The 22,564-nt window shown below is 41.3% G+C and overlaps 1 protein-coding gene across 2 annotated transcripts in view; it reads left to right on the top strand.

Annotated features, from left to right (window-relative positions):
- Positions 1-22,564, top strand: part of LOC137369218 (terminal uridylyltransferase 7-like) — a 131,267-nt gene that overhangs the window by 38,675 nt on the left and 70,028 nt on the right. For both annotated transcript variants that reach the window (XM_068030063.1, XM_068030062.1), the window contains exons 3-9: positions 272-426; positions 5,145-5,261; positions 10,551-10,728; positions 10,955-11,043; positions 11,854-11,905; positions 12,657-12,726; positions 16,290-16,416. In XM_068030063.1, the coding sequence (XP_067886164.1) occupies positions 272-426; positions 5,145-5,261; positions 10,551-10,728; positions 10,955-11,043; positions 11,854-11,905; positions 12,657-12,726; positions 16,290-16,416 (788 nt within the window). The remainder of the gene's footprint in view (positions 1-271; positions 427-5,144; positions 5,262-10,550; positions 10,729-10,954; positions 11,044-11,853; positions 11,906-12,656; positions 12,727-16,289; positions 16,417-22,564) is intronic.

The raw sequence follows: 22,564 nt of genomic DNA, 5'->3' as shown, positions 1-22,564 counted from the left end.
TTTCAAAAGGAAATTCGATGGTCACTTGAGGGAAATAAACCTGCAGGGCTCTGGGGATAAAGCAAGGGACTGGGACTGACTGGATTGCTCTACAGAGAGCTGGCATGGACCTGATTGACCGAATGGTCTCCTTCTGTGTCAAAATGACATTCTAAAAGATTTTGTTTAGCTTTTCAGATTGTTTAATGACAGAATCCTTTTTGAAACTGTATTATCTGTGTGCAGTGGTTGTGATTTGAGACTTTTGTGATTTGAGACTTTTTTTTTGAAGGCCAAAAGAAGCCCAAGAAAATGAAAAGAAATGAACAATTGCAAGACTTCAGCGCACCTGTTATTGATGAATCCAAATTAACAAAAGAACAACGGCTTGGATTATATCAGGTTGAAGAAAGGCTACATCGAGAATTTATCTTCAGACTCAAAAAAGTAATTCAGTTATTTATTAGACTGGTTTTGATACACTGATAAGATAAAATTTATTTTTAGTATGCTTAAAACATTTAGATTCTATACATACAGGGAATTTAATCTATTTTTTAAAGAGTGACATATGTACCATTGTTATTTGGTCAAAGGATTTTACATTGTTTCAAGGTGTTGGGAAATCTATAGTCTTCAGGCCCTGTGTTAGACGTGTACATATTTTCTATTTGTTACGTACATGGGCGGCGCAGTGCTTAGCACCGCAGCCTCACAGCTCCAGCGACCCGGGTTCAATTCTGGGTACTGCCTGTGTGGAGTTTGCAAGTTCCCCCTGTGTCTGCGTGGGTTTCCTCCGGGTGCTCCGGTTTCCTCCCACATGCCAAAGACTTGCAGGTTGATAGGTAAATTGGCCATTATAAATTGCCATTAGTATAGGTAGGTGGTAGGGAAATATAGGGACTGGTGGGGATGTGGTAGGAATATGGAATTAGTATAGGATTAGTATAAATGGGTGGTTGATGGTCGGCACAGACTCGGTGGGCCGAAGGGCCTGTTTCAGTGCTGTATCTCTAAACTAAACATGAGCAGAAGAAAAGCAACTGTGTCGCATCTTAACAACCCTCTGTTACGGACCATCAAGGCATCCTCTTGCCCACAGTGCTAAAATAATAGCCATCACAAAGCAAACATTCCAAACCAACTTTATCAAACAAACCATCCAATACCCCATACTAAAGTCATCTAATTATTCTTGTGCGTTCCCTTAGTCCCTCTTTTTCATGTGCCTTTGCCTGGCCTAGTGCTCCTACACAGTGCTTCCGCAGTGGCTGCCACATGGCTGACGGAAGACTTTCAACGGGGGAGACGGCAGATGGCCTTCCAGGACCACCTTGTGCAGCTCTGGCCTTAGAAGGCTCCGCTTTGGGCGGCAGCAGTCTGACCTGGCTGGCTAACAGGCAACAGCAAGGGCACTGATGGAGTGGCTGGGGTGGGAGAACGAATGCTGTCCTCCTGAGAGAGGACAGCAGGTTTGTGCTCCAGGAGCCACTCCACAGTGGCAGCGGATCAGCAATCCTAGTAATCTGCTGGAGGTCAGATTGCTGGACTGCTGTGTGACACTGCAAGCCCATTTGAGCACTAGTATCCATGGCCATGATGGCCGCAGTCTGAGCCCGCACGGCAGCTTGCATGACTTCAGTCTGAGCTTCCACTTCAACACTCAGACATTGTGTGACTTCTGCATGTGCTGTGTTGAAAGCTGGAACATCAGCCATCATATGCTGCATCGTAGTTGGGTCTGCACGTGTTCTCATAGAGTTGGCTGCTACTTCCATGCTGGAAAGAACAAGCTCTGTCCAAAGCCATGTGCAAGGTTGGTCCCAGACTCCTAGACAGTGACAGCAGGGCTTTCCGGCAGGCCTGAATGCACCAAGCATTTCAGTGTGCATTCCTGTCAGCCTTTCTTTGTACCCCTTTGAAGTCCTCATCAGAGTCCTCTTCGGTAGAACTCGTGTGATCTTGCCCTCCAGCGCTCTGGCATCTGTGTTACCCTTTCTCCCTTCCTTAGCTGCTGCCCACTCATGTCCAGAGTCTCACTGCATCTTCAGCTTCCGCCTCTAAGCTTTCGTCTCAAGGACGCGCAGTGTCAGTGTCTGAGCTGGTGGTTGCAAGTGTGAGAGCACGTGATGGTGTTTCTTCTTCATCAGTCTCTTCCTGTATCACTTTATGTTCCTGCACCACTCTTGGCCAGGTTGCAGTCTTGAGAGGAAATGGAATGAGCAGGGTTGCGTATAAGCATACCCTTCTCTTGTATGGTTTCAGCTCCACCGCTGGCTACAGCCTCATTCTTGGCCGCTGTAATGATGGCGAGCACTGTCTCCCCCAATCGGGGTGAGGGCATGCAGCCGTGCCTGTCCTCTGCCACTTTGCTCCTGCTGCTTGCGTTTGTGGACCACTTTGTCTTGCAACAGAGAGAGAATTCTGTTAGCGAGTGTGTTGCAGTATGTTTGGGTGATAAGCTTGTCATGGTGAAAAACTGGCAATGTGTACAAACTGAGATGTGGGTGTGAGATTTGCAGCAGTGCTAAGTGTGTGAGGGTGAGGTGAGGCTATGAAAGTTAGGCATGAGTCACAGTTGATGGAAATTGTTGGTAGTTGAGTGATGGGATATGGTGAATTAAGCAATGTGTGAGGCTAGTGATTTCAGTTGTAAGGATATGGCATTTGATGATTAATTTGCTGATCTTGACCACTCATGAGGTCATGAAACCTCTTCCAGCACTGCATCCAGGTTCTCGGCTACATTGCCTGCATTGGCAGCTGTGACTATCTGGTCCCACTGCCTTCACAAAGTTTGTCTGGAGGGCCTTCTGGCCCTGGTGGATAAAGAACATCTTTCCTCTTGTCCATCTCCTGCATCAAGGCCCCAGTTGCTCCATCAGAGAACCTTTGAGCAAGCTGTCTCCCCTGTAGCACCAAATTCACTCTTCTTGCAGGTCAGGCATTCTTCTCCAGCCACTTCCAATTCCTGCTGCAGCCACAATGCCCCTTCCTTTTAGGAAGTGCAGGCAAGCTTTAAGTGGTCCTAGCCTCACACAAGCTCGGGCCTGCTGCTGAGGGGTGCAGTCAATCAACACTTAGTATAATTTAAATTAGCAGGCAGCACAAAATTTGAGTACAGCCTGCATTGGAAGGGATAGGCACAGGTTAATCCCACATCACGATCCCCATGCCTATTTTCAGGGGCCAACAAATTTTGCCTCCAATATCTACAATGAGAGTTTTCAGATATGGAGAAGTTTGAGGCAAGAATAAAAACCCCACCCTCTCTCTCGTGTATGGAAAATGGAAGAAAACTGGGGCTCCTGTATGACAAGTTGAAGCTAACACAGGAATGCTCGGTGAATAAAGCAAATTAGGTTTTCAAATGTATTAAATGGTCAATATTGAGCTGCAACAGTGAGATAATCCTACCACTTTATAAGTCATTGGTGCATGTGCACTTGGTATTCTGTATACAGTTCTGGCCATTGCATTGCAAGATATTGCAGCTCGTGAAAGAATACAGAAGAGGGCAACCAGAATGTTTTGAGAGGTTCAAGGGATTGGATTATAACGAGTAATTGCATAAATTGGTTACTTTCTCACTGGACATGGGGATACTGAGACAGGATTAATGTTTTTAGGAATCTAAAGGGACTAGATAATGTCAACCATGACAAGCTGTTTCACTTTATCCAGAACAGAACAGAGGATGCAGCCTACACTTGAAGAGGGTGAATTCAAAACTTTTCTGCAGAAACGTCATTTCAGTGAGGGAGTAGTAAATCTACGGAACAAGCTCCCTAGTGAGATAGTGAAAAGAGATATAGCGTGTTGATTCCTTCAAATGCAAATTAGATTTCTTTCAGAGAATATTATTTTGGGATACACTAAATGGGTAATTTGAGAAATGGCATATGGTAAGTGTAGCATGCTTGAGCAAAACATGTAACTTTGGACCAAGTGGTTCCCAAAGCCTTCCACTATCTGGGGTTTTCCTCTTCATGACTAGGTCTGCTATAAACTAATTCTAAAAACAAAAATCATACTCTAAATATGGGCATTGCTGGCAAGACCAGCATTTATTTCCCACTCCTTGAGGAGAAGATGGTGGGCCATCTTCTTGAACTACTGCAGTCCATGTGGTGAAGGTATTGGGCTCCTTCACCTGGTTGAAAGGTGGTGAGTTCTATGATTTTGACCGATTGACAATGAAGGAATGGTGATAAATAGGCATGTCAGGATGTTGTCTGAGTTAGAGGCAAATTCCCATGGTATTCCCATGTACCTTCTACCTTTGTCCTTCTCGATGGTCGAGATCACAGGTTTGACAGTTGCTTTCAAAAACCCTTGGTGACTTGCTGCAGTGCAACCTGTAGATACTACACACTGCAGCCACAGTACGCCTATTGGTAATGGGATAGAGAATGATTGCCATGATTAGTCGACAACTCCATAATTGTTTATTTTTTAGTTTTTGCTGTCGAGCAATCCTTTGCTCCTACAGTAACTTTAAGGAATTTGACATATATATCATCCATACCTGTTAGGCTGCTAGGAGACACTGTGGAGAGCTCCCTGCCTCTATTCAAACTAGTTCATTGAGGCCTTCAGTGTACTGACATATTGCCAATTTATCAGATCTCCAAGTAGATGGGTCCTTGGAATGGACAGTTGATACAGACACCAACTCTGGGTAATATTCTTTCTATATCCTACAAATTGTTGGAGAACTCCAAACTTGTCAACTCTTGGCATTTACCCCTAGAAACCATTTTGATTGTGATTGAAAGTTCATGGATTGAATTTTCTGTTTGTAGCAGCCTTTGTTGGTGTTTGAGAGCATTTCATCTTTTTCATTTTAAGAAGTACAAGTCAGAAGCTGTGTTGCTCATAGCTAAAGCATACCAAATTGTACCTAACTCCATGCATGTTTTTAATTCTTTCAAAACCATATTCAGTCATCTTTTTAAGACTTGAAAATTTGGGGTATTAGAGCAATACATTGTGGAGCAAAAGTTCCACAGAATTTATACCACAGAATGATGTTGAAATATCTGCAATATTATGAGCCGTGCTGACTATATTGGTTGTTGCATTTATCTTTGATATAACAAACTAAAATCCTTGCATATTTCTAAAACTCCTCCATTTCTAATTTGTGCTGCAATTTTTTTCAGCGTGCCCGAAGCTGCCCTGCTGCGAAGTACACCTGTAAGCTTTGTGATGTGCTAATTGAAACTGTCTCATCTGCCTATAAGCACATTAAGGAGAAGCGACACAAAAAGTGTGTAAAGGTGAGTTGGTACTAAAGTTTTATATATTTTTTTCTATCAGCTGTCTACTTTGGGATCTGTTGTTTACAAAATGAAACTGGGTCAGAATTACAGTACTAATTTCATGAATTATGACTATACAGTTCAAACTCACCAGTGTACATTCTTGAAAGAAAACACCATATTCACAATAATGTGTGTTCTTCTGGAGTTAATTACTGCAATATAATGCTTAATACTTGTTTTTAGAAGCCTTTAAGAGTCCAAAGATTTTTGACTTGTGGGTAAATTACTTGTGATAGCAGTGTGGAACATGGAATGTGTTAGGGTAAACCGGTTGGGTTTTTACGACAATCGATGATAGTTTCATGGCTCCATTGCTGGAACTAGCTTTCAATTCCAGATTTTTGTTAAAAATTATTTAAATTCCACCAGCTGCCATGGTGGGATTTGAAATTGTGTCCCCGGGGTATTAGCCTGGGCTTCTAGATTACTAGCTGTGACATTGCCACTACACCGCCATCTCCCCATAAAGCCATGATCTTATTGCATTTTCATTATGGTGGCTTCTACTATGTGTTTGAAAAGTATTTGCTTTGTTTAATTGTTGACATCTAATAATGTATTAGTCTTTAGATCATACTTGCCCCACACTGAGACTTGGTTGAGGGAAGGGCATGATTGGCAACTAAATATCCCAGGATATCGATGCTTCAGGCGGGATAGAGAGGGAGGTAAAAGGGGTGGAGGAGTTGCATTACTGGTCAAAGAGGATATCACAGCTGTGCTGAAGGAGGGCACTATGGAGGACTCGAGCAGTGAGGCAATATGGGCAGAACTCAGAAATAGGAAGGGTGCGGTAACAATGTTGGGGCTGTACTACAGGCCTCCCAACAGCGAGCGTGAGATAGAGGTACAAATATGTAAACAGATTATGGAAAGATGTAGGAGCAACAGGGTGGTGGTGATAGGAGATTTAAATTTTCCCAACATTGACTGGGATTCACTTAGTGTTAGAGGTCTAGATGGAGCAGAATTTGTAAGGAGCATCCAGGAGGGTTTTCTAGGGCAGTATGTAAATAGTCCAACTCGGGAAGGGGCCATACTGGACCTGGTGTTGGGGAATGAGCCCGGCCAGGTGGTTGAAGTTTCAGTAGGGAACTACTTTGGGAATAGTGATCACAATTCCGTAAGTTTTAGAATACTCATGGACAAAGACGAGAGTGGTCCCAAAGGAAGAGTGCTAAATTGGGGGAAGGCCAACTATACCAAAATTCGGCAGGAGCTGGGGAATGTAGATTGGGAGCAGCTGTTTGAAGATAAATCCACATTTGATATGTGGGAGGCTTTTAAAGAGAGGTTGATTAGCGTGCAGGAGAGACATGTTCCTGTGAAAATGAGGGATAGAAATGGCAAGATTAGGGAACCATGAATGACAGGTGAAATTGTGAGACTAGCTAAGAGGAAAAAGGAAGCAGACATAAGGTCTAGGAGGCTGCAGAAAGACGAAGCTTTGAAAGAATATCGGGAATGTAGGACCAATCTAAAACGAGGAATCAAGAGGGCTAAAAGGGGTCATGAAATATCTTTAGCAAACAGGGTTAAGGAAAATCCCAAAGCCTTTTATTCATAACTATACAGTAAGTGGAAAAGTCCTGGGGAAAATTGATGTACAGAGAGATTTGGGTGTTCAGGTCCATTGTTCCCTGAAGGTGGCAACGCAGGTCAATAGAGTGGTCAAGAAGGCATACGGCATGCTTTCCTTCATCGGACGGGGTATTGAGTACAAGAGTTGGCAGGTCATGTTACAGTTGTATAAGACTTGGGTTCGGCCACATTTGGAATACTGCGTGCAGTTCTGGTCGCCACATTACCAAAAGGATGTAGATGCTTTGGAGAGGGTGCAGAGGAGGTTCACCAGGATGTTGCCTGGTATGGAGGGCGCTAGCTATGAAGAGAGGTTGAGTAGATTAGGATTATTTTCATTAGAAAGATGGAGGTTGAGGGGGGACCTGATTGAGGTGTACAAAATCATGAGAGGTATAGACAGGGTGGATAGCAAGAAGCTTTTTCCCCAGAGTGGGGGATTCAATTACTAGGGGTCACGAGTTCAAAGTGAGAGGGGAAAAGTTTAGGGGGGATATGCGTGGAAAGTTCTTTACGCAGAGGGTGGTGGGTGCCTGGAACGCGTTACCAGCGGAGGTGGTAGACGCGGGCACGATAGCGTCTTTTAAGATGTATCTAGACAGATACATGAATGGGCAGGAAGCAAAGAGATACAGACCCTTAGAAAATAGGCGACAGGTTTAGATAGAGGATCTGGATCGGCGCAGGCTTGGAGGGCCGAAGGGCCTGTTCCTGTGCTGTAATTTTCTTTGTTCACTTCTAATATGCATTCTAAATTGCAGACAGTTAGCTGTTAACTCAACATTTGATCTTGGAATGCTTCTCTAAGCATCTATCAGGAAATCAGTACTTATGAATGGGAAAAACCCAGTGATGATGAGCTTTGTTATGTAAAGACTGTTGTAATTCATTTTAAGGACTTGCTTTCAAATATATGATATTGTTGGTGTCGTAACTTAAGTTTTGGGTACTGCATAAATTTAAAATCAGTTCCTCGAAGCAGGGCTGAACCTTGCTGGCAATGGTTATGTTTAATGATTTTAAGCTGAGTTTAAATATTGAAGATCTGTGAAATATTTCTACTTCATAATCCACATGTTCTACATTTGCAAAATTAACTTAGAATTTCATATTGATTGTGTGAGGTGAAACTGTTGCTCTACCTGCAAATTGCACCATATTCATGAAGGATAGGCACACTGGGAGAAAAGGAAAGGAGTGAAATTGGAGAGAACCTCTTTGTTATCACTGTGTTTGTGCAAGCTTGTGTTAAAGATCAAGGTCTGGAGCCCTGTTTTAGTTAATGATTTTATTGGCGCTTAATCACGTTACCTCATAAGTGTGAAATATTGATTTAGTAATTTATGTATTTTAAGTTTTAAAAAAATGGTGTTACTTAGCTTAAAATATGACTCTTCCATTTTTCTTTGTCGGGGGAATAGATTATTGCTGCAAAGGGAACTGCAATATTTTCAAACAGAGTGATAAAAATATTCACATGCACAATGTTTAAAATTCCTGTTTGAACATCACAATGCTTCGCCTCCAAATCTGCCACAGTTGACAAATGTTGCTGTTGTCGATCCAGTAATCTTCATTCAAATGCAATATTTGTCCCATTTTAAATGCTTGGCATTTTATTTTTTAACCCTCATTCTAACTATTTAGACAGTTGATTCCACCACCAGCCTCCTCTGCCTGGCTGAACTTGTTCTCACATTGAACAACTTCTCCTTCAACTCCACTCACTTCCTTCAATTTAAAGGTGTTGCTATGGGTACACGCATGGGTCCTAGTTATGCCTGTCTTTTTGTGGGATATGTCGGATATTCCTTGTTCCAGTCCTACTCGGGCCTCCTCCCCCAACTCTTTTTCCGGTACACTGATGACTGTATCGGTGCCGTTTCCTGCTCTTGCCCCGAACTGGAAAACTTTATCAACTTTGCTTCTAATTTCCACCCTTCTCTCACCTTTACATGGTCCATCACCGACACTTCCCTACCTCGACTTCTCTGTCTCCATCTCTGGGGATAGGCTGTCTACTGATATCCATTATAAGCCCACCGACTCCCACAGCTACCTCAACTACACTTATTCACACCCTGCCTCCTGTAAGGACTCCGTTCCATTCTCCCAGTTTCTCCGTCTCCGACGCATCTGCTCTGATGATGCTACCTTCCATGGCAGCGCTTCTGAGATGTCTTCCTTTTTCCTCAACCGAGGATTCCCCCCCCCCCCCCCCCCACTGTGGTTGACAGGGCCCTCAACCGTGTCCAGCCCATTTCCCGCACCTCTACCGTCACCCCTTCCCCTCCCTCCCAGATCCATGGCAGGGTTCCCCTTGTCCTCACTTTGCATCCCATCAGCCTCCATATCCAAAGGGTCATCCTCCGCCATTTCCGCTACCTCCAGCGTGATGCCACTACCAAACGCATCTTCCCCCCCCTTTACCTGTCAGTGTTCTGAAGGGATCATTCCCTCCGCGACACCCTGGTCCACTCCTCCATTACCCCCACCACCCCGTCCCCTTCCCACAGCACCTTCCTCTGCAATCGCAGGAGGTGTAATACCTGCCCATGTACCTCCTCTCTCCTCACTATCCCAGACCCAAAACCCTCCTTTCAGGTGAAGCAGCGGTTTACTTGTACTTCTTTCAAGGTCGTATACTGTATTCGCTGCTCACAATGTGGTCTCCTCTACATTGGGAAGACCAAACGCAGACAGGGTGACCGCTTTGCGGAACACCTCTGCTCAGTCTGAAAGCATGACCCCGAGCTTCTGGTTGCTTGCCATTTCAACACTCCCCCCTGCTCTCATGTTCACATCTCTGTCCTGGGATTGCTGCAGTGTTCCAGTGAACATCAACGCAAGCTTGAGGAACAGCATCTCATTTACCGATTAGGCACATTACAGCCTGCCGGACTGAACATTGAGTTCAGTAATTTCAGAGCATGACGGGCCCCCCATTTTACTTTTATTTTTAGTTATTTTTTTTTTCTTTCTTTTTTTTTGTGTTTGTTTTATTTTATTTTATCTTAGTTTGTTCAGTTTGCCTACCCACTTTTTTTTTCATGTTCGTACTTGTGGCTGTTCAGTTTCAGTCTGTTAACACCCTATCTGTACTTATGCTTTGTTTTTCAACACACCATTAACATATTGTTTGCCTTTGCTCCATGACCACCTTGTCGGTTATTCTCTGTGACCTTGTCCTATCTACACCTTCTCCTTATCTCTTGCCCCACCATCACTTTACTTGCTTAAAACCTTTCACATTTCTAATATTTGCCAGTTCTGAAGAAGGGTCACTGACCTGAAATGTTAACTCTGCTTCTCTCTCCACAGATGCTGCCAGACCTGCTGAGTACTTCCAGCATTTCTTGTTTTTATTTCAGATTTCCAGCATCTGCAGTATTTTGCTTTTATATTAGACAGTTGATTAGATGTTTTACAGGATTGCATTATGGTAGAATTTTTTTTCAGTTCCCTATCTTTAACATTAAATGGCATCAGTGATTCTATTGAAATGTCAGCCTAAAATGGCTAAATTATTGGAAATGAAAAGTCTGTGTAGAGTATTAAATATTTGTGGGGTTCTCCATAAGATTCTGGAATAAATGCAAAAGATGAGATATTGTGTTTGGAACAGAGAATATTTGGTTAGCTAACTTGGGTGTGTGATATTAGGAAAAGCAAGAAGAAGAAATGCTCACAAAGCTTCCTCCTCCAAATCTCGCACAAGTAAGAGCAGTTGATGCTGCCATTAACAAACTGGTACAGGAGCATGGCATAACTGAAGAAGATGTGAGCAAAAGGCATGAAATTACAAGAAGAATGGAAAAGGTTTTTCAGGTTTTATTGCCAGGTACAGTATTATTTTTCTTGTGTAATGCTTTACATTTTTACTTTTGATATAAATTGTTACACAAAATTCTTTTTTGTAATGCTTTGTTCTGCAATAATTTTTCAGGTATACTCTTGGTATAAACTTAAAATATTTTTGGTAATATACTGGAGTAGTAGTTTTATTTCACTGCAATACTCAAATAAGCCATATAGAGTCTGTATAATGGTTTTCTTTTATCATCCAGATTGCTCACTTAGACTATATGGCTCCTCTTGTACAAGATTTGGCTTTAGAGATTCTGACCTTAACATTGACATACAGTTTCCAGCTCATGTAAGTTTCTAAACACTGAACAAAGAACTCTGTACATCAGCTATGTATGCAATCAGTTTTTGAGTACCCTGTTTTAGATAATAAGTCGGATATTAAAATTGGTCAAGCATGAACGTTTTTTGTTTGACCTTCTGAATGCTGAATTTCCAGGCTACTTTTGAAACCCGAATATAAGGTCTGCTTTGCAATCTCTCTGACATAAATATTTTGTGAATTCTGATTGCAGAAAGAGACTTGTCTCATTCGCACCATCTGGGATTGCTGACCTCTGTTGCAGTTGCCAACAGCCTAGACTGGGTGTCTGATAGTTATCGAGCACTACATTCTTTCCCTACCACCTTGTGTTGCTTTGTGACCTTCTCTCCAGATCCTGCTAAAACATCAAACTCATTTTATCCATCTTGAAATAAATCCTCCCAGGACTGAAACTCAGGATCCCAAAACTAAGTTACCCTCTACTCTGTATATCATCAAAAACTTAGTAACAGCAGGGATTTTTCTGTTAATTTTCTGAATAAAATAAAAAGCTTTAGATGTTTTACTTTTGATCAAAACTGTTGATTCTGGAGCAAAAGTATACATGAAAAGATTTAATATGTATACCAGAACTGCATAGAGCATGTATGTCAGTATGTTCCAACTAAAATTCTTGTTGGAGCTATCTCTGCAAACAACATGACCCTTATGAAGGTTGGAGTGATATTTTGAAGTTCTTGTGATGGGAGAAAGGAGGGAAATGAGTTTTAAGTTAAAGCAGTAGGTGAAGAATTTGCTTCATAAATCAGTACACCTGTCCTTTTTGTTTCTCAGATGAATCAACCAGATGTGCTATTGCTGGTTCAGGAAAGCCTTAAGAATAGCAGTAAGTTTTTCAAATGATGAGAACAATCCTTCAATTATTACATGCATAATCAGCTTGCCCTGTTTTTAGAAACCATTACGTATTCTACAATTATATGTATATATGTATGACTATCAGTTATACAGGTATTTTGTAAGTAGATTGTTGAATTGTGTTTACCTATCTTTTGCCTTGGAGATAAAAACAGACATGAAACCTACAGAAATGTATTTTGCTGCCTTAAGTTTGACACATTTAAACAATGGCAATGTACATTGTTTTGAACCTAATACCAGCAGCAAATTAAAAGTTAGCCACATTTTGTAATATTTTTGTCCTTTTCCAATAGGTCAAAACTAGAAGAGCCTAGGTGCTATCCCAGGAGCTAATTTACAAATACTAAAATTAATCATTAGTGGTCCAGTAAATCAGAATAGGGGTTCTTCGTCAAAATTTTCTAGAAGACTGTTGCCCACTAAAAGTGAGTCACCATGTTTATACAGTGACGAATATTGTGTGCCTTTTAATTGTTTATCAAGTAATGCTTAAAGTTCTACCTCAAAAGAATTTGTAACTGGGCCTGAACAAATGGTCCTTTTGAAGGATCTGCATTTTGTTTGTCAACACAGTCCCTAGTAAATGTGTTGTTCAAGTTAGTTTAGTATTAGCTCGGTTCATAAATATTGAATCTCCCAATGATGAGCAGAAAGAACAGTTTAACGGTCAGAAGAATTGTTAAATAGATTTTTTTGCTCTTCCCAAATTTATTCAGTTTCTTTCATTGATGTTGAGGCGGAGTTCCATGCCAGAGTGCCTGTCGTACTATGCAGAGACAAGCAAAGGTTTGTTGGGACTTACTTTTCTTCATCTGAATGTAATTATTGTACTATAACATGTAATGCGAGCTCAGCCATTTGTAAAAGACTAACCATTGAGTACTCGTGAACCTAAACTTAATTATGTGAATTTTAACACACCAGCAGAAGTCATGCTAAACTTAAGTACTTACTATTTTCATTGCAGTATGTGTATCAAGGTTGTCTTTTTCTTCTCTTTTCCCTCTCCTCCCTGGAGACGAGCAGTGTTCACCATTCCCTGATTAAGAAACTGGGAAGGTGACTTGCTGAACACTGTCAGTACCATTCTTGAGTTGGTATGCAGGAAGACTTGTATTCAGTTATAATGCTTAATTTCTTCTTTGTTCACAATTCTCTTAATTTCACAGTAGAAGCTGTGATTGAACTATAACTTGTTGGAAATTGAGTGAAAGCTAGTGTTTTTATGATTTGCCTTAATCAGTAAAACCCTTCTATTTCTATACGTATAATTAATATAGCTTTCATACTAGAAACACAAAAAGTTAGCATGCAGGTGCAGCAAGTAATTAGGAAGGCAAATGAAATTTTGACCTTTATTGCTTGGGGGTTTGAGTTTAAAAATAGGGAAGTTTTGTTACAACTGTACAGGGTGTTGGTGAGGCCACACCTGGAATACTGCGTACAGTTTTGGTCCCCGTATTTAAGGAAAGATATACTAGCATTGGAGGCAGTTCAGAAAAGGTTCACTAGGCTGATTCCTGGGATGAAGGGGTTGTCTTATCAAGAACGGCTAAACAGGTTAGGCCTTTATTCATTGGAGTTTAGAAGAATGAGAGGTGATCTTATTGAAACGTATAAGATTCTAAGGGGGTTTGACAGGGTAGATGTTGAGAATATGTTTTCACTGATGGGGGAATCTCGAATTAGGGGACATAGTTACAGAATAAGGGGTCACACATTTAAAACTGAGATGCGAAGGAATTTCTTCTCTCAGAGGGTGGTGAATCTCTGGAATCCTCTACCTCAGAGTTGTGGAGGCTAGATCACTAAATGTATTTAAGGAGGAGGAAGATAGATTTTTGAAATCTCGGGGAGTCAAGGGTTTTGCAGAGCAGGCCTGAAAGAGGAGTTGAGGCCTGGGACAGATCAGCCATGATCTTATTGAATGGCGGGGCAGGCTTGAGGGGCTGAATGGCCTACTCCCTCCTATTTCTTATGTTCTTTTATTTTAAATAGGGAAAAACTTTTTTCTTGCTCCAGTCTCATGCTGATTGCTTTCAGCCTGTGATTTTTGTGCAAGTAGCCTTACCAACTGATGATTCTTAGGTTTGTTTCTCGGTATAGTCTTTTGGTAATTCAAAGTCGTTTTCTGTACTCGTACAAATTTAAAAGGGTCAGGCTTGTTGGATATCATGGCCTTTTTCCATTTTTAAAAAGGTGTTCGATTTTGCAAAAGCAATTTACCTAAAGTCCCATCCACACATTCAGCAAAGTAGAAACCTAGATTGTGTACTTTCCAGGTTAACTTGTTATCAAAAATTAAATTATATATGTCTGTGATACCTTGAAAGTAAGTCCCTGAATCAATAGATTGTTTTGAAACATTGTAATATCCATGATCATAGTAAGAATGTAGAAAAATGCCTGTTTTTAATTAGTTGTACTGAAGATGTAAATATAAAGCTGGTAAATCTTCGGTGAAATGCAGTTTTAAAAAAAAATGTTTTGAAGATTTCATAAATATTTTCCTTGGATTTAGCCATACTGACTATGCTTAGAAGCAGACCTTGCATCTCTCTTGAATGAGAGTTATGTCCTTGTGTGCCCATAGGTAACTGTAGTGACACCCAGAGGTCAAACAGAGAATCCTTGCCACTTTGCTCTGACTTCATAGAATGTATCATGTGCCACCATGTGATCTGAGCATTGGTAGGCAGAAGAACATACACTTCCCTAACCAAGACTCGGACTGTAACCCAACAAATTTTGATAATGTTATTGAACAGGTAAATAAATTGTATTCAGTTGGAGCAGTACACTTATAGTAATTACAACCTTTACTATTCTCAATGCCAAAACAGCAAAGATGCTTGTCCTGCGCTAGCCCTTAACATAAAATTGGTCTTTGAAATTCACTCACTGATTTCTTACTAGGGAGCTTGTAAATAGCAGGGGGCCCCTGACTCCCATAAACTAAGTGGGTGCTCAAACTGAAGCTCCTGGCCATAGAACTGTCCGTCAAAGGCATTACATAAAAAAGGCTCTTACCCATGTCTTCACCTCATACACAGCTGCCAATTAAAGTCCGTACCCCAGTAAGCACCCCCCTCCCCTTTACTGAAGGCATCAAGCACAGGATGGGTTTAATACACTGGCTTGATGCTTAATTTGTGGATATGTGGCAAATTCTTTGAATAATCTATTATACAGATCCTCCATCCACATATAACAGCAGCAATCAAACCTTACAAACCAAGGTCGTCTTGAAATATACATGATTCTGCCTTTGTTCTGAGGTGTGAAAATTAGTTAGATTGTAATGTATATTCTGTGCAGAAACAGCTAGCAGAAACTGGCCTTAACCCTCTGTGTGGTGTCCAAGAAGAAAGAATCCAATATCTAATCTAATGTATACAAAGTTGCCTTACCTTTGTCACTGGATGTTGTGCAATAAATCTGACTACATAACTATGTGCAGGGCACAATTTCAAAATTTGCACATGACACAAAACTTGGAAATATTGAGAACTGTGAGGAGGATATTGATAGATTTCAAGAGGACATAGTCGGGCTGGTGACATTTCATGCAGAAAAGTGTGAAATGGTACATTTTGGTAGGAAAAGCAAGGAGAGGCAATAGAAAAGGCACAACTCTAAAGGGGGTGCAGGAGCAGCGGTACTTGGGGGGTATATGTGCACAAATTGTTGAAAGTGGTAGGGCAGGTTGAGAAAGTAGTTAAAAAGGTATACAGGATCCTGGGTTTTATAAATAGATGCATAGAGTACAAAAGCAAATTATGGTGAACCTTTATAAAATTTTTGTTCAGCCTCAACTGGAATATTGTGTCCAATTCTGGGCACCACACGTTAGGAAGGATCTGAAGGCATTAGAGAAGATGCAGAAAATATTTACAAGAATGGTTCCAGGGATGAGGGACTTCAGTTATGTGGGTAGATTGGAGAAGCTGGACTTGCACTCCTTAGAGAAGCTTTGGTAAAAGTGTTCAAAATCGTGAGGGGTCTAGACGGAGAGGAAATGTTCCCACTGGTAGAAGGGTCAAAAACCACAGGACACAGACTTATGGTGATTGGCAAAAGAACCAGTGGAGTCATTTTTTACACTGTGAGTGGTTAGGATCTGGACTGCAGTGCCTGTGGTGGAGACTGATGCAATTGGGGCTTTCAAAAAGGAGTTGGATAAGTACCTGAGGAGAAAACATTTGCAGGGCCACAGGGAAAAGGCAGGAGAGTGGGAATAGCTGAGTTCTTGTAGAGGGCCAGTTTGGACACAGGCTGAATTGCCACCTTCTGTGCTGTAACCAGTCTATGATTCTATGATAATTATGTAATTTTTTTATTCCCTTCAGTGACCTTTTATGTAAAGTGAGTGCAGGTAATGAAAATGCATGGCTCACAACATGTCACTTAGCTGCTTTGGAGAAGTTGGAACCTTGTCTTACTCCACTGGTTATTGCCTTTAGATCTTGGGGAAAGGTAAGAAATTCATTATTTTATTAGACTAGTGGTTTGATAAGTACAGTAAATGTTTCATTTTAAATTCTTATGCTACACTCTTTCCTCAATTTTTAAATTAATATAAATGCTTTTCTTTTTAATTTAGTTTGCATTTAATTTGCTTTTGACTTCATTTTTAGTCATTTACTTGCTTTGTTTCAGGGTAAGTATTTTCAGGTATCTGGCAGATTTTAACTTTTCTTCCCTTTCCTAATTCGGAAATGATTGCATCCTTTACTCTAAATCCCTGACATATTTAGAGAAAACTTGCAGTAGTATTGACTGAGTTCTGTCCATTGTTAAGAACAACATACTACTTTTAGTTATTACCTTTCACGTAATGAAATGTCCAAAATGCTTTACTGGGAGGTGAACAAAAGCAAGGTGAAAAGATTAAGGAAGGAGGGTGAAGGTGCAGTCGGTTAAATTTAGAGGAGACTTTAAAAATGAAAGACGTAACATGGCAAAGAGGTTTATGAAGACAATTCCAGAATACAGGGTTGTAGAATTTCGAGATAGATAAAATCTAAAGGTACATTCTAGGTTACTCTTTTGCTGCAACTAAAGGGGGGTGATTCGTGTCCACTAATAGTGAGTAAAAGATGCATATGAACATAAAAAGTGATGTTGCCAGTCAGAATGGGTATTTCTTCTCTCAGGTGCTGCTGGTGACTTTTTTCCATAAATGTGCCATTGACATCCAAGAGTTGCTCAGCATCACTGCATAAATTGTAAGAAAAATCTGGCGAGTGTATTTTCTGTTGGTAAATTTTACCATCCTTCACCCCACTACCCCCAATCCCTGTTCTGTAACTGTGGTGGAAATCCCATTTTACATGTGCAAATGAGATTTGTGGCAAGCTTCCAACAAATTTGCAACAGTGGGACACAAAAACCCCTGAGGAAATTCATCCCTCATGTCAAACTGAACACTACCTCATTTTGAATTTGTAACCTTGTGGAAACCTGCCATTTGGCTCCCTCCTTCTCACCTTAGCTGCTTTTGTCTCAGAACAGCTTTATACACCCCAGTGGGAGTGGATATTAAAGAAGGGTCTAGGATCCAAACAGGTGCTGCAAAACCCTGGTGGGAGAGGGGGCACATAGATTTTATTGCATGCTTGTGGAAACACATTGAAAACAGCCTTCCACTATTACCCTTTGCCTCCTGCCACTGAGCCAATTTTGAATCCAACTTGCCACTTTTCCTTGGACCCCATGAGCTTTTAATTTTCTGACCAGTCTGCCACGTGGGACCTTATCAAAAGCCTAGTTAAAATCCAAGTAGACTATATCAAATGCACTACCCTCATCGAGCCTCCTTGTTACCGCCTCAAAAAATTCAATCATTAGTCAGACATGACCTTCCCTTAACAAACCCATGCTGACTATCCTTGATTAATCCGTGCCTCTCTAATTAACAATTTATACTGTCTGTCAGAACTTTTTCCAATAATTTGCCCACCACCAAGGTTAGGCTGTGATTACTCAGGCTATCCCTTCCTCCCTTTTTAAACAATGATGCAATGTCAGCAGTCCTCCAATCCACCAGCACCATGCTTGTAGCCTGACAGAATTGGAAAATGATCATCAGAGCTTCTACTATTTCTTACCTTGCTTCTCTTAGCAGCCTGGGATATATTTCACCTGGGCTTGGTGATTTATCCAGTTTCAAGGATGCTAACCACTTTGCTATTTCTTCCCTCACTATGTTTATCCCATCCAATATTTCACACTCCTCCTCCTTAACAGCAGTGTCTGCTTTATCCCTCTCTCTTGTGAAAACAAATTCAAAATCATTAAGAACCATTTCCAGGTCTTCTGCTTCCCCACATGCAAGTTACCTCTTTGGTCTCTAATTGGCCCTACTCTTTCCTTAGTTATCCCCTTGCTCTATGTATTGATGAAACATCTTTGGGTTTTCCTTGATTTTACTTGCCAATATTTTTTTCATGCCCTCTCTTTGCTTTCCTAATTTCCTTTTCAATTTCACCCCTTCACTTTCTATACTCCCCTTGGCTTTCTGCAATATTGAGCTTTTGGTAGCTGACTTAAGTTTTTTTTTTTGCCTTATCCTACTGTGTATGCTCTTTTACATCCAGAATCGTCTAGATTTGTGAGTCCCACCCTTTTTCTTTGTTCCTGTGAAGCACGCAGGGACATTTTATTATGTTAAAAGTGCTAAAGTTGTTGACTTTGAGGGGTCAGGTAACTCCAGAATGGATCTCAAAACATTGCAAAATGCCAGCTCCTATCAAAATGAAAGGAACCACACTATGATGCATGGGTAATGTCCCACCACTGGAGTAGTTCCAAGGAGTAGCAGAAACCAGATATGGCAGATCTCCATGAGTCTGCAAAATCAAATTGACTTTGTACCAAGTAATATGCATCTTGATAATTAGTTTTCAAAGATGGAGATGGATACAATATTTCTCATTATTGTTACGACCGAGGTGGAGGAGTGCACTGTTTATTCTCCACAGGTCACAACCTATATTTAAAATTTTTCCACTTACCGATATGGCCAGTCATATGCTCTATTTTTCCCAGAATCGAACACACTAACCAAGTTTCTTTAATGAGCAACAAAATTAACAGTTTATTATAGAACAATCTTAACTAGTAATGAAGTAAATTTTTAAAGTTCCCTTTTTACCTTAACCAACTTTTAAAGTCCCTTTTATTTTACCTTAGCCCACATACATACCAAAAAAAAGATTTTTTTTTAAGTTCAAAGCTCTATTACAGACAAAAAAGCACTTGGGCTGATTACTTGATCATTTTTGAAGAAAACAGCAGATGAGATATGTTGTTCCAAAACTGGCATTCAGTCTAACTTCCGAGTACACGTAGACAGGTCACCGGGATCTTTTAGAACAGTTCTTTTCAGGCGGTGTTGAGAAGTAATTTAGCAGTCTTGAATCTATCTACCTCTGCCTTAAAAATATTCAAAGTCTCTGCTTCCACAGCCTTTTGAGGAAGACAGTTCCAAAGACTCATGACCCTCAGAGAAAAAATTTCTCTCTATCTCTGTCTTAAATGGGCGACCCCTTATTTTTAAACAGTAACTTTATCAGCCACTCTCTCCAGAAGGTAAAACGCACACACACAACCAAAAGCTTGTGAGTTTGCTGCCTTTCAGGTGCACTCTGCTGCTCCCTGGGCTTGTCCAATCAAAGGGTGCTACTGTCTTCTCTGCCCACATTTTTCCTGTTACCAGGGTTTCTGTTCTGTTTTTAACTTGAATCATGTGATAACCATTAAACATTGTTACCAATGAGTTCTTTCAGTGCCCCTGGGGAAAAAAAACTTGTCCAACATTTGTTCAGTTCGACTATTGATACGACCAGGTGAGAAAGGGGCCTAGGGTTCCCCCTCAGCCTTGACCTGTTCTTCACGTAACAGGATTTAATTTTCAACACACCATTTTTTTAAGCTCCCCGTTAGTGAATCCTTGTTCACTAACTTCCAATTGTAAGGCAAAGAAGCTAGCCAAACAGGTTTTCTTAGGTTTAAAGAAAAAAGGTTGAACTTAGTTAAACTTGAACTCTAATTCGGTTAACGCCTACAGATGTGCGACACGCCCACGCTAGCATTCATACATGATACAAACATGCAGATAGAGACAGAAAAGAGCAGAATAGGTAAAGTGGAAAAGTTTGAGGCAATATCTGAAGATGGTTTTGGTTACTATTCTTCGAGCTTGCTGTAAAGTCCTTGATTGTAGGTAGGTCGTTGGGGCCCAGTATTCTTCTTAAACCTTGTTCGATGTAGGAGACTTTTCTCTCTCAAAGTTCATGTGGCCTCAGTGGGTCCAGAGGCGTGTGAGAAAGAAATGGGAGGAGACAGGAGAGGTCTTCTCACTCCAGGAGCAAACAGTTTTTCTGAGTTCAAAAACTCTGTGGCTAGTTCAAAAAACCCTGGACCAGCCAGTTAGTCATGTGACCAGCTGGTTTAACCAGTCCTGGCTTTTGTGGATTGTATCACCTTAGCAGTCTCTGGAATGCTCTTCCTTACACCTTCAATGTCTGGTGATCAAAATCCATTGTGGGTTGAATGGTCCTTTTGTCTCCACATCCCTTTTTGAATTATGTATCAGAAGATAACAGTATTGGAAGGATGCTCATGTCTGATTAATAATGTAGTGAAAAGCTGTATTAAGTCAACACCTGGAATGAGCATCCAGATTTTTCAGCTAAGTGTCTGGCAGCCCTTGTAACAGGCCTTCTCTTCTTTCCAGCAAGTTTAAAATCAATGTTCATATGACAAAATTAATATGCCTCATTCTTGGGGGCCTGCATGACAGCAATGAATTCCTCAAAAAACATTTTAACAAAAAAAATCACTTTCATAGATCATAACATAATTAAGGATGAGGACACCCAATTAGTTTATCATCCATGTTTTTCAAAAAAACTATAGTTCAACCATTACAGTTTCCAGCTTTTTCTTGAATGATTCTAGTTTTTTTGCCTTCACTCCCCTGCCTGGATGCTCATTCCAGGTGTTGACTTAATACAGCTTTTCACTACATTATTAATGTAGTTTATCGGACATGAGCAGCCTTCCAACACTTATCTTCTGATGCATAATTCAAAAAGGGATGTGCAGCCAAGACATTCTAGTCAATAACCATTCCACATAATGCATTTTTTGCCTGAAGATAGACTACTAAGTTTAATTAAGATGTTAATTTTCCAGAGACTTGTGTATAAAAGTCTGAAGAAGGTAAATCATTTTGCCACATCAGGCAGCATATTTCATCAAACATTATTATGGCAGTATGGATATGGAGTTGGCTCAAGACGAGAAGCAAGGGTGGTGGTAGGTAGATGTTTTTAAGACTAGGAAGTGGTTTACTGGGCTAAATATTAGGTCCATTACTGTTAAATTTTATAAATCACCTATGTTCAGGTGTAGGAAGCAGCATTATAAAGTTTGCTGATAGGAAACTTGGCAATGTAGTAAATAATGATAGTTGTACACTTCAGGATGATATAGACAGGATTGTTAGATGAGTAGAAGCATAGAAGATGGAGTTCAGTGTGGAGAAGTGTGAAGTAATGTACTTTGGACGAGCTATTATGTGGCGCAGTGGTTAGCACTGCAGCCTCACAGCTCCAGGGACCTGGGTTCGATTCTGGGTACTGCCTGTGCGGAGTTTGCAAGTTCTCCCTGTGACTGCGTGGGTTTTCGCCGGGTGCTCCGGTTTCCTCCCACAGCCAAAGACTTGCAGGTTGATAGGTAAATTGGCCATTGTAAATTGCCCCTAGTGTAGGTAGGTGGTAGGGAATATGGGATTACTGTAGGGTTAGTATAAATGGGTGGTTCTTGGTCGGCACAGACTCGGTGGGCCGAAGGGCCTGTTTCAGTGCTGTATCGCTAAATAAATAAAATAATATAGAAAGATTCTTTTGGGCCTCCTTATCTCGAGAGACAATGGATACGCGCCTGGAGGTGGTCAGTGGTTTGTGAAGCAGCGCCTGGAGTGGCTATAAAGGCCAATTCTGGAGTAACAGGCTCTTCCACAGGTGCTGCAGAGAAATTTGTTTGTTGGGGCTGTTGCACAGTTGGCTCTCCCCTTGCGCCTCTGTCTTTTTTCCTGCCAACTACTAAGTCTCTTCGACTCGCCACAATTTAGCCCTGTCTTTATGGCTGCCCGCCAGCTCTGGCGAATGCTGGCAACTGACTCCCACGACTTGTGATCAATGTCACACGATTTCATGTCGCGTTTGCAGACGTCTTTATAACGGAGACATGGACGGCCGGTGGGTCTGATACCAGTGGCGAGCTCGCTGTACAATGTGTCTTTGGGGATCCTGCCATCTTCCATGCGGCTCACATGGCCAAGCCATCTCAAGCGCCGCTGACTCAGTAGTGTGTATAAGCTGGGGATGTTGGCCGCTTCAAGGACTTCTGTGTTGGAGATATAGTCCTGCCACCTGATGCCAAGTATTCTCCGAAGGCAGCGAAGATGGAATGAATTGAGACGTCGCTCTTGGCTGGCATACGTTGTCCAGGCCTCGCTGCCGTAGAGCAAGGTACTGAGGACACAGGCCTGATACACTCGGACTTTTGTGTTCCGTGTCAGTGCGCCATTTTCCCACACTCTCTTGGCCAGTCT

This window comes from Heterodontus francisci, chromosome 4 (assembly GCF_036365525.1).
Source record: "Heterodontus francisci isolate sHetFra1 chromosome 4, sHetFra1.hap1, whole genome shotgun sequence".
Lineage (NCBI taxonomy): Eukaryota > Metazoa > Chordata > Chondrichthyes > Heterodontiformes > Heterodontidae > Heterodontus > Heterodontus francisci.
The sequence above is the reverse complement of the archived record's forward strand: the minus strand, read 5'-3'. Positions and strand labels throughout refer to the sequence as shown.